Source organism: Mya arenaria, chromosome 11, assembly GCF_026914265.1.
Source record: "Mya arenaria isolate MELC-2E11 chromosome 11, ASM2691426v1".
Taxonomy (NCBI): Eukaryota; Metazoa; Mollusca; class Bivalvia; order Myida; family Myidae; genus Mya; species Mya arenaria.
Window position 1 is genome coordinate 9,145,164 of NC_069132.1, and position 12,943 is coordinate 9,158,106.

At 36.5% G+C, this 12,943-nt stretch overlaps 1 protein-coding gene across 1 annotated transcript in view; it reads right to left on the reverse strand.

The window, feature by feature from the left end:
• Positions 1-2,826: 2,826 nt before the first annotated feature.
• The window catches only part of LOC128209394 (leucine-rich repeat-containing protein 74B-like), a 12,249-nt gene continuing 2,132 nt past the window's right edge, over positions 2,827-12,943 (reverse strand). Inside the window, exons 3-13 of the mRNA XM_052913415.1 lie at positions 12,270-12,486; positions 11,682-11,866; positions 11,242-11,349; positions 10,031-10,124; positions 9,866-9,915; positions 8,481-8,648; positions 7,570-7,764; positions 6,444-6,539; positions 5,521-5,790; positions 4,161-4,246; positions 2,827-3,490 (exon numbers count right to left, since the gene is read on the reverse strand). Of these exons, the coding sequence (XP_052769375.1) occupies positions 3,313-3,490; positions 4,161-4,246; positions 5,521-5,790; positions 6,444-6,539; positions 7,570-7,764; positions 8,481-8,648; positions 9,866-9,915; positions 10,031-10,124; positions 11,242-11,349; positions 11,682-11,866; positions 12,270-12,486 (1,647 nt within the window). The 3' untranslated portion in view covers positions 2,827-3,312. The remainder of the gene's footprint in view (positions 3,491-4,160; positions 4,247-5,520; positions 5,791-6,443; positions 6,540-7,569; positions 7,765-8,480; positions 8,649-9,865; positions 9,916-10,030; positions 10,125-11,241; positions 11,350-11,681; positions 11,867-12,269; positions 12,487-12,943) is intronic.

Consider the following 12,943-nt stretch of genomic DNA (forward strand, 5'->3'; position numbering starts at 1 on the left):
AAACTTCTTTCAGCTCAGATACCTTAATGTGGTTAATTGGTATCAGCACTCATTTAGGTGGTTAAACCAAAAAACAAATTGGCCAAGAAAGCTCTTGTACAGCAAAGGAATTGTCAGGAAATCAAAAAAACACATTTGAATAATGTTGAAGGTGAAATCATTGCAAAGACAAATATGTATTTTGACCTTAAACGAATCAAAATCTCGTTTCCCCCATTTGTAAACAACATGCTGGTCGAAGGTTTTCCTTCAATAACGTTTTTTATTCCGTAACCTAAAAGCAAGAAATAAAAAGCCGAGGGAGGCATGGTAATTGTATAGCAGAATGCACGTCATGATGTTTTGGAAATATATACTTTATACTACATACAAGGCGAAAACAGGTTCCGAAAATCCTATTTTGTTCATCGTTTCGCCACCGTCTTGCAGCTCAGATACAAAAACCTCACTTAAATCATTGCAGATTCAGAATTCGTGTACCATCCTGTGAATGGCGTCTCCAGAAAGATTAAGGAGTAGAAACATCGTATTAAAACAGGAATAATAAGCATTTTCATTTCGTTTCAGTAAAATTTGAAGATAAACGAAATCTGTTTTGTTGATTCACAGATAGTTTGAAAAATCTCTTTAATCAACATTCTCATGTGGTTTGTTGTTCTTTTTTGAAAGACTTGATGCCTGTGTTCTCCCGACGAAAGACGGAGTGTGGAAGTTATACAACATCTTCCGTTATGCGATTACATAGAACAAAGAAAACATATCATATTAATTTATAAAACACATTAGTGTTGTTATTTATCTAAAACGTTTGGATTTTCCCCTGCCTTGATTCTTAAAAACTGTGTCAATAAGCGGATAAAACAAACAAGTATTATAGAAAGCATATGCGGTTGTCCGGATTCCGCAGTGGTTAGCGCACGCGCCTCTCACCAAGGCCACCATGATTCGATTCCCGGCCTGGATGCATGTGAGTTTGGTGAGCGGAACTGAACAAGTGGGTTTTCTCTTGGTACTACAGTTTTACCCCAGAACACAAGACTACGCTCCCGTGCAACATCGTGCCAACGAGAGTGATTTAGTACATCATATTTTTCTCCACAGTCGTTGTATAATATATAATTTTTAAACTAATCTTTAAACTTAGATCATATGCTTAATCGATTGCAGTGTTAACCTTAGTGGTAGATACCTCTTACTGCGGTGGCACAGAGATGACATCCGCAACACATAATTTTTATGGTGACCACAACTAAGTAACTTGAGGCCACAACTTAGTAAATTATGGCAACAACTTAGTAACTTGTGGCCACAACTTCGTAACTTGAGGCCACAACCTAGTACATTATGACAACAACTTAGTAACTTGTTGCCACAACTAAGTAACTTGAGGCCACAACTTAGTAACTGCAGGTCACAGCTTAATAAATTGTGGCTACAACTTATTAAATCGTGGCCTCACCTTGGTAACTTGTGGCCACAACTTAGTATAGCTGATCAAAACAGCTGTGTCATCTCTGAGCCTTTATGGCTTTTACCGGTGATAGTACGGTTCTATGAATAGCCCGTATATATTTTGCCTGTACAAACAAGCCTTAATCAGTCCTGATGGAAGCAATAGGAAGAAGAAAGTGAAGGGAACGCTGTCATGCTAGCGAGTCATAGTTAGGGACATGGATGATAAACTCAAACTTAACGCCCAATTCCTTCGCCAAGCACCATTGTCTCATAATTCTGTAACCATGATTACGTCCAGAATGCTCGATCACGTTGTCAACAAAGTCACAAATAGAACGAGCGTCACTGTACTCTCTTCGTCTCAATACTCTATGCATAGGACTTATTTGAATTACTAGTATATGACTTTTCCTCAAAAAGGTAACAATTTAAGCATAAGAAATACCTTCCTAAAAGTAATCTGATATAAGACTTCGTCCATATTATTCACCTTTGCTGGATACAAATAGGGTTTTTAGTATCAGGGTGCTTACTATTTTATAACTATAAAACGGCTGTTTTGATTGGCTAAACTAAGTTGTGGTCACAATAAGAATAAAGAATTGGGGATGTCACCTCTGTGCCACCGTATGTATATGGGATAAATTCTGAACGCATGGCAATTTCCTTTTCAAAACATTGACATTTCTACTGCCATGTGACCAGCTTACCGTTCGCCATGAGAGAATCTACAGCTGTGTATACACATCTTTTATATGATACATCTCTTGAAGAAGCTTAAAATTGTTAGGACAGGTCCAAATAACATTTATTGTGTCTGTTTAGAACCAATATTTTATAGAAATGCTACACTATGTCTCCATTTTAACTCATTCTTATAGGATAAGCAAGTCGCTGGTTAACCTGGTCGTAGTTAATCTAGATCTTGTAATTACTATAAACTGAATTATGCAAGAGATTATAAGAATCACAAACAGCATAAACAATATCACCATTTTACCTCGGATTGAATCTGATCATCGAAAACAATATATGAAATACCATCAAAGCCCTTTGGCACCGGTAAGAGCGGCGTTCCGTTACAACTGCACTGAATTTATTGTAATTGGATCGCAGTTGAAGACTCACGTGACCAAAGGCTTTCAGACGACTTCTAGTACGATATGTTTTTTCAACTGTGAGGGGTGAGTTAAGTATAGGTGAACCTTTAGGGTTAAAGCATTTAAAAAAGTAAAACAACGACTTCCATAACAACATTTTTGTCTCATTCATGCGCACTCACTAGTTTCAACAATTGAAATTTTAAATATTTCACACAAAACAAAAACTAACAGCAATACAAAGTTTAACTAGTAACGATAACTACATATAACTACATATAACGTTTAATAAAAATATAAACACTTGGGGATGCTAGGGAATACTTCAGGTCACAGCTTCATACGCATAAATAGGAGTATATATCAGGACAATGTCGGCACAATATTATACGCCGTCTCAGAAATCGTACTTGTATATACAACTAAATTACCTAATAACTGTCATTCTATATGGAAAAATCACGTTCTTGAAACATTTAAACAATAGGACTAAATGATAAACAACTAACAAAAGAGTTGTGCCATTTTTGATACATAACAGGCATGAGAATGAGTTGTACTGTCAATGGTCAACTTAGATGCCAATACATAAAATAAATAACGAAAATGTATAAACAATTTCAACGGTTTCTTAAAATATATTTGGTCGTCTACACTTAATTAAACACTACAACACTGCATATTTGAATGTTCACTAACGAAAAACAAAACATTCCAAATAACAAAAGAATTGATATAATTGGCAAGAATGATGACATCAGACAATTGACACAGGCTTGATGACGTCAGATTCCTGTATGATCTTCTGGAAGTCTTTGGGGTCACCCTTCTTGGCTTGGCGTCGTCTGTCCGTGTCTTGGCGGTCTTGTTCCTCTTTGTAGCGGATGGCTTCCCGCTGGGCCAGAGTGTTCAGCTCATCACCCTGCATCAGCTCCCTAGTGGAAGATAAGGACATGTATTTGAGTCGCCAAAAGTCGAATGAATTACTATTAAATGTTAAAAACGAAATCAGTGAGTGACTTCGTACTGTAAGAAAGTATTGCATGAATTAGCTCGCTGCATGTGATAAGAGTCCCAGCAGTCCCAAGCATTTAATTACTCACTGTGAGATCAAACAAACGTATGTATTGACTTTATCTTTATAGCTATTAAAGCCACAAAATATAGGCTTGATAACTTTTTTTAAATTACATATTATGATGTTTAACTCATTTGACTTAAATGATCAAATCAAACACAGCAAATGATTGGTGTACTGTTAATAAACAATAACGATATTTTGGCGCTTTTTTAACCACGTAGCTATTAATTCATAAATCCCACTAATTATTCCTTATATTCTTTCATCTGTGCACAAATCATATGCTATTTTGTTTTTAACATTAAATGTAGATCGGTTACACAAGATAATGCAATACACTTGAATAATGCGCCTTAAAAACAAACAAACAATCAAACAGTATAAGCAATTGGCATTATTGAAATCATGTTTTACATATGCTGTATCACTGAAACTAAACGCCCGAAATTGCAACTTCTCAACAAGTTCAGATCTAGATAACCCATTTCTTCTTAGCAATTGAACCACACTCGAACACTTATTACTTCATATCGATGGTACCGCTGTTGTCATCGTCCAGTTTCTTCATGAGCAGGTCAATCTCAATGTCCGTCATGTCGATACCCGCATTCTGCAACATGCATGAACCAACAAGTTATAAATAATGCAGTGGAAATGCAAAAAAAACTATTCAATACAATCTTGCTTAATGGCGACACAATTATTTATTTGAAAAGGAATCGGATAAATACACGGATTTGACATGAAACCGTACATTTTACACAAATAGTCATGTATCATTTGGTATCAAATTATATTGGGGTAACCGTCTTGGAATGGTCAGGTTGCAGTCTACGCTAACAATAACAAATACCATTCGGAATACCTCGGTCATTTTCCATCAAAAACAACCTCGGATATATGCCGGTACATCAGAAGAAGTAGTTCGTGCTTTTTTAAAATAATAGTATTAATTAATTGTAGTATTTGAACGTGTATTTTGTATTACTAAGTTTAAATCGATTGCCAGTGTTTTATTGCACAAATAATTAAGATATTAATGACTAAAGTCATATAATCGAACTGCTAAAATGAAATTGCTACGCGATGTATTTGCAGTAGTTAAATGTAAACATTTCTGACATTGTAAACCGTCCATAGACATCCGCGGTTGTTTTCAATGAAAAATGGCCTTGGTGTTCCGAATGTAACAAAGACGATGTAACTGCAGAGCAAAACAATGCAAAAAGAACAGGGAAAATCATTGTAGCCACACAACCTAGAGGCATTAAGAACAAAATCAAATTATTGAAAGTAGAAGAGCATACATAGAACTAAAATGACAAGCAATTAGAAACTATTACTCAGAATCAACTTCCCTACAGTATACGAGAACAAGCCTTGAATGACTTCAAGCAGAACATGCAGTGTCTTCCATTTTTATGAAATGCTATTTCTTCGAATATTTGATAAATACAAACATTTGTTATAAACGGTCGCTTGTTCGTTTAATTCCATTGTTAGAAAATATGATGTTTTTTTTTGTTACCAAAGCTTAATGTATACTGGCTAGGCAATCAAGGCCGCTGGATCATTAACATTCATAGACAAAGAAAAGCGATACCAATCGTTATAACATAGATCACGACAATAGGAAGGAATAAATACTACTTTATGAACTTCATTTGCATTAATAGAACCGGCTGTTCTATAATTATGTGTTAAATACCATGTACAGTGCATACTTCCCGTCAACTATAAAAAAATAGCTGTCGCTGTGCAAATTCTCCCTATATATCTGAGAAAATAAGTTCAGATAGGTCATTGAAACAGACACAGAATAGTCCACTTTCTTATCTTACACTTAAAAAGTATGTCCACTATAACAGCATACACACTCCTTACATGGATTCCATTTTTCAGTTCCTCGAGATCAATACTAAGGCTTCCGGTCCGGTCAAAGGTTAACAGGAGGTCAACCAGGCGAAAATTGGCCTTGTCCAGCCACTGCTTCAGCTTGGTCATGGGGTCGTTGGCGTGGGCGGCCCAAGGGTCGTACTTGGCGCATCGGAAGGAGGTGACATCAAGCATGACGCCTCCGTACAGGATCTCAATGCCGCGTTCCTCCTCTAGGCGGTCGGCAAGCTTCTTGAAAGTTGGCTTCACCGTCAAGTTCTGGCGAACATAAGCAAATGTAAAATGCAAACTATAATTATTTCACCTCATCTAAAGTTATCTTATTTTGACAGTTGTCGTCTGCTTGGTGACAGGAACATTACCAGTAGTTGCCTTTTTGTTATAGATTTTTATTTATCCATTGTTTTTGTAAACAGTTTTGCAGACAGAAATATTCTTGAATGTTTTCTATTACTCAAGATTTGACAGCATACACCTGTAAGAACACTAATAACCCGTTGATTGTAAACTCGTGTTTCTTTGTATATGTGTATAAACGACGGTGTGCTATTGCAATCATTGCACAATTCTGGTGTCACTTAAGCAATGACTTGCGTTTAATACAAACACATCCAAGTTTTTAACTGTTTGAAAGACTAAGAAAGTGTATATTTTGGAAATATAACGAAACAAATTTTTGATTATGTGAAACAAATTTTTGATTATGTAGGCTTTATATCATTTAATTAATGTTTTATGAGAAATCTTAGCCACTTCGAGATATGTAAAGGCTGTGATATTCTTACTCATGCCTTACTGTTTTCATAGACCTGTGCATTTTAAAGTGATAGTTACAACAAACAGTATTCAAGTACATTCAAGATGAGTCATTTCAATACGTAGCAACTTCAATATTTAAGTGTAAATGTTACCCCGAAGTCGATGTGTTTCAGCGGGGCCGTTTCATTGCGCTCCTCCCCAACCAAAATCACGTATCCGCCTTCGTTTTGGAGTTGATTGTAACCAATCTGAGGAAAACAGGGGTTGAGTTTTAAAGGAAACAAACACATGTGTCTATTGTGCTATTTAGACATAAATCTTACTAAAGCGACTCTCAAACCATGTTTACCTAGTGTAGTTAATTATTACCTATCCACTAAAACTGACACAGCTGTTCCAGTCACAAGGGCTCTCTTTCTTATTATTATTAAAAGGAGGCACCAGGCTGGGACTGCGCATGAATGCACGAAAGAAGCAAGACGATTGTCCTGGAAAAAATCTATTTCAAGACTGGAACAATATTAGTTATCGAGTTATGACCTCTGCACACGCTACTTCCAATAAGAAACGTGCAATTTGATAACATGAGATATCATGAGAGGAAATTTCTACACAATAACGAAACGAAAGGTATGATAAATTGACAGGTCTTATTACGAGTTTCCAAACATACTAATAAATAACTTGCCAAGCATGCAAATATGTCTCCGAATGCCAAGAAACAATAATTTGTTACTGCTTGGTGAATCATGAAAGTCAGATATTCAGTTTAGTAGCGAAATCCAGAAAAGAGGTGAAGAAAAATAAAAAGAGTTAATAGTAAAAAATCTGAGGGCAAAATTTTATAACAGAATTTGAGACTTTAAATCTTAACGAGTAGAAAAGTTCTTAAGAACTTGACAGCGACTTAATTAGAGATGCTTTTACAAATATACCATTCAGGATGAAACGAACAGGGAGATAATCTCGGCTGTGTCATGACTGATCAATAGAAACACATTGGTGTTGTTGCCTGTATCTTGAAGTGTCGTTGTTGTTTTTCAACAAATTAAACACACGTTCTAACACGTTTTTTTTAAGAGAGGGTTTGTGGCGGCTCCAAACAAATTCAGAAATGTATACCATAAAAGTTATCTGGTAAACAGTCTAAGCAACTATTTTTTTCTCCTTATTCAAACAGACAGAACCTTAAACATTGCGGTGTTTCACTGTGTTACCTAGATACTATACCTCAGTAAAATTTGATGTAAAATCCAAATATTTGACCCAATTTCTTACATCGAGTCTCTCCAGCGCTTCGTTGTTCTGTATGCCGGACGCAATGTGGGGAGCCCCCTTCAGGGGTATCCTGCAGAAACTGATGTCGAGATCCAGCAGTGTGCGGTTGGACTTCAACATTTCCTCCAGCGACACAGAACCTTCCAGTCCGAACCCGTTCATACACAAGTTCAGGGACTTGATACCAGTGTTTTCCTGAATGCAGATGTTGTGTAGAAATTATTCATCATTATATGCTTTGACGTGGTTTATAAATATAACTCCGAGAGATATAAATGGCAATTCACTGTTTTCAAACTTGCTATCAGCTCTCACTTCCATAGCCCACTGTGTGCACAGTGCTGGGACACAATTTTAATGGCGTAATTTTCGAAACTGCGTTGCACCAGCATACAATGTAACGCGCATTTCTTTCAAATGATAATTCAATGTCATTTTGTATCACTTTCAGGCATAAACAATTGTTTTCTGTATTAGTTCGTATTAAATTTCACTCAATGTATTGCAAAAGTTGATATTTCCCTAGTGGTCGCACCATTCGTGAAATATAGCCTTAGATGCTCACTCGGTGAAATAAATATTGCGATGGTAAACAGAAACAAACATTTATATTTTATTATATCTTCAGTATTTGTGTAGATCGAACAACAAATAGTTATCATACTAATGTTAAAAAAAACAAGTTTGGTAATTTATCTTAAACATTTGAATTTTCACTGTCTTGCGTCTTGGATGCTGTTTCAATATTGACAATAATATTAAAAGGTTTGCAGTGGATAATGCAGCATATGCTCAACTGCTAACCTTGATAATGTCTATGTAGTTTTTGGTAGTAAATTACCTCTCTACAATAGACAGAAACATTACATTTGGTACACATGGCAATTTTCTTTACAACAGATTGTATTTACCACCATGCCCTCCGCTATTGCGCAGCAGCCCCGCCATTGGAAATGATTCCAGCTCAGATCAAGCGTAACAAGAGTATCGTTCTCCATGAGAGAATCCCGCAGCCATCGTGCACCCTCGTCCTCGAAATTATTGTGTCGCAAGATAAGTGTCTTCAGGTCCGTGTTTTTCTGGTGTTTATTGAACATAATGAATTCAGCTAATACATGTAGGTTGGTGTCCAAGCGTATATATATTACTTGTTACTCGTATTTAAGGCAAAGAGAGACTCTATTTGTACAATTCACATAATTGTGCGCCATTTGTAAACATAATATTAATACATATATCGAGCATTGTTCAGTGAGATATGCAGGTTTTGCACTTATAATTATTGTCCGCTTAAATGCCAATGCTTCAAAACCAAACACTGGATGACTGCATAAGGAGTATATTGTAAGCTTTTAGGAAGTCTTAATGAAGGTATGTATGTATTCGTGACAAGTGACTGTAAATAACGAAGATTCAATCGAAGTCGTTCATAAGAGTGTAATATGGTATCACACAGCCCTTAAAGAAATTCAGGTATATCAGGCCCTTAAAGCATTTATTATGTCTGTAAATAATTTATCTTTTTATTCCGATCACTTATGAAACTGTCTAATTGTAGCCGCTTTAACAATTATTCGTTACTCCAAAAGACAAAGACAATACTTTGTATAACATTTAATAAATGACAAGTATATGGCCGAAAATTGCCGCCACGCTAGTAATCTAATTAGTATACAAGTAAAATATTTCTTAGTCATACGTGAACGTCGCGGCTTAAAGCCCGTAAAACATTTAAAGAAGGGAATTAATAACATATTCAAGTTGCAAATCAACAAGGAAAAATAAAAAGGGAGATCGGAAGTGAAATACTGGACGTCTGCACGGGACGAAATTAAACTGAACAATGACAAGATCGGAAAACACATCAGCGAATGAGGGCGACTGCGAAATTTGTCATAAATTTAGTAACAACAGGTCATTATATTATGAGAGTATGGGAGTTTTGCCTTTAATTACTTAAAATATTTCAAGGCGACAATGTGTGCCTTAAATATACTTTTACCATTTACAACATAGTCATGGAAAAGATGTAAATTCACAAATAAATAAACAATTAATAAAATGAAGTACAAAAGTTAGAATATCGCAAAAACATAATTGTAAAAACAACAACAATGCATCAATAGTTATTAATGGTTTCGTCTGCCATGCAATCGATTTCAAATGCATGTGCCCTTATAAGCTTTGTGAGTCCCCTGATAAAATTGGCAAAAGTGGTCTTCAGGCTAAAAGATGGTTGGTATAATTTGTATAGCTGTTTTTCCAAACACGAGCAATAAGGGGTAAACATACATACCGACAACATGTCATAGAAGTTTTCTGCTACACCGTCTTCGATGTAATTGCCTGCGACCAGAAAAGCAAGCGTAGTCGTGCGAAAGTATTCAACAGATATGAATAAATTGAAACACATTATACAACAATTTCAAAACGTAATTGGAAAAATAGAAAGGATAGATACCTTTTAAGTCTAAATAGGTGATTGTCTTATTTTCTACGAGTAACTCGCATATTGCCTTTGCCCCAATATTGCCCATTTTGTTCTCTGATAATATCTGAAAGATAAAGTGATTCATTCCATCATAGCATAAAAATGTCTGATTTTGACCACAGAAAATATCCCTATTTAATAAGGTTCAAAAAAAATATATCAAATATCTGTCTAAAGATGAGAATAAAAAATGCAGATGATGAATGTTTTCTTAAAGGTCAATCGGTTTTGGAATTATGTTTTATAGTTCTATGATAAGTGTTTGGTACGAAAACTCATTTCGCAGAGCATGTGATCCTTGTAAATGGTTTTTGCATTCATGTCTTGGAAACAGTAGATATATAATCGGTGGCCAAAAAACAACACATAAACATATATAAACAATGTATTATTATTGAGACAACCTTTAGACATACGTAGAAAATAGAAATCAAGGATGAATTGTATTCGAGGCAAAATAACACGGGAACGACCAGATCTATCCCATCGAGTATTGATAAAGATATTTTGATGCAATTGTTGTTTGTCTGTACCTTGTGTCACTTGTTCAGAGTGCATGCTAGGCCTTAGCATTTTGCCATCAAACAGACTCTTTATTAATGTGTTGGCTACTGGGATTATCATTGTATTATTAAAAAAACGATACATAAGTACAGGTTTGCTGTTGTGAGACAGGTTTGCATAAATCGCAGAGAATGGTGTTAGGTCTTAGGGATTGATTATTTACTTGTTTGGTGGTATTAAAAATATATTTTTTTTATCCCTATTCAAGACAACGATGGTTGTCTTTTCACAAACCATTGGTAGGCCTTAAACAATTCAGGTCTGCTGTACTGTTATGAGAAAGAACCCTAACTTTAGTAAAGAACCTGGCCATCTGTGTACTCGTGTTTGTCTGTGAGGCTTGATCAACACCATCATATTTGAGCTAGGGTATTGAATGTGTAGTACATCATACTAAATGATGGATAATGTGTTAAGAGTATGCTCAAAAGCTGGAAACGACGTTGATCACATAATACAATGGAAACTACAGGCACATGCCGAGTCCCTGCTCAAAGAGACCACTTGGATGTGAAACATGGAACACACCCTCAGTATGTTGTTTCTGTCTTATGAATCATTACAGTTACAGTCATACAGATATTAAGAAGTGGAATGTGAGTAAAGACTGCGCTCACGAGCTGGGTGACGTAGACGTTGTCTTTGAGCACATTGGCGAGATAGGTGGCGCCCACTCCCAGCATATAGTTCCCCTCCAGATCCATCCGCTCGATGGTCGTATTTGTCTGAAACACCCACACTTGAATTACGAATTATGTAGGTTAATTAATTACTTTTGCTAAGCTAAAAACTGCAGTTGTACATCGGGGACTACATTCATTTTGCGTTTCTCAAGTCAGTATGCATCGTATTAACTAATAATCATTTTTGATACTAATCATGACACATACTATCATGATAACTGAACCAATTGTAAAAGTTGTATTATATGAACACAGAATGTCTCAACTGCAATAGGGAAGTATTGGCTTTAATCAAATTAAAAGATAAATAATGATACAGTCGATTCCTTTTATAGAATAAATTTCATGGGGATAATACAAACGGGGCCTCTCACCTCCAACGGGTCCGACATGGCCTTGACCCCTAGCGGCCCCAGTCCGTGGTACTTCATGATGAGTTCCCGGTCCTGCATGTGCTTAAGGAAGTAGGTGATTGGCTGAATTTCGAGCTTCGTACACATGCGCAGATAACGGTTGACACCGGTTGTGTCATGGTCGTACAACTCAGGGTTTAGCCACTCTGAAAACATTACGTATTATTAATACTTATACTAAGATAATAATACGAAATGAGTACCTCATACTAATGGTTTTACATAGACTATACTGACCGATAAATCGGAATAGATAGTCAAGAATTATTTCGAAAAAGCGATCATACGATGAGTGATATGATGACCCCCAATGTACGTGCAAGTATGCTGAAGAATTATTCATCGAAATAAGCTGCAAACCACACTCCACCGTATTTACTAGGAGTACAGAACTTTAACATTACGACAACAATATTATATACGAGGCATATTTAAACAACCCACACAAATCATACTTTTGTTTTACATCTTTAAATAGAATCAACTTTTATTTTTAGTTTTTTTTATTATACTAAAGTTGGTACGATTAACTTGTTTGAGGGAACATACTGTCGGGTTCAAGCTCAAGGTCCGTATCATATTCTTCCTCCAGCTCCTCCTCTTCCTCCTCCTCCTCAGACATGGAAGACACACCCGATCCCCCTGAACCCTCCCCGTCACCCTGGCCACCCATCCCAGAAGCCACCCTGGTATCTGGACAGTCGACTCCCTCGAAATCCTCGTTGATTGTGCTCATCTCCCGCATAGAGATGTCCGTCAGAAATATCTGAAATGAGATCGTGCAGTGTTGTATTCAGTATTATGTTTAAGAGCTTTCGTATGAAGGTGTTTTAGGGCACATTATTAATGCCTAACAAAAACTAAACAAGATGCACACAAGGTAAAGAAATACATAGACATAAACATGTATATGTTTTAGCAAGCGAAGGGGTAAGCGCCTTGGAACGGTTGGTAAAACCAGGAGCTCATGATCACTTGGGGTAAAACCAGGAGCTCATGATCACTTGGGGTAAAACCAGGAGCTCATGATCACTTGGGGTGAAACCAGTAGCTCATGATCACTTGGGGTAAAACCAGGAGCTCATGATCACTTGGGATAAAACCAGGAGCTCATGATCACTTGGGGTAAAACCAGGAGCTCATGATCACTTGGGGTAAAACCAGGAGCTCATGATCACTTGGGGTAAAACCAGGAGCTCATGATCACTTGGGGTAAAACAAGG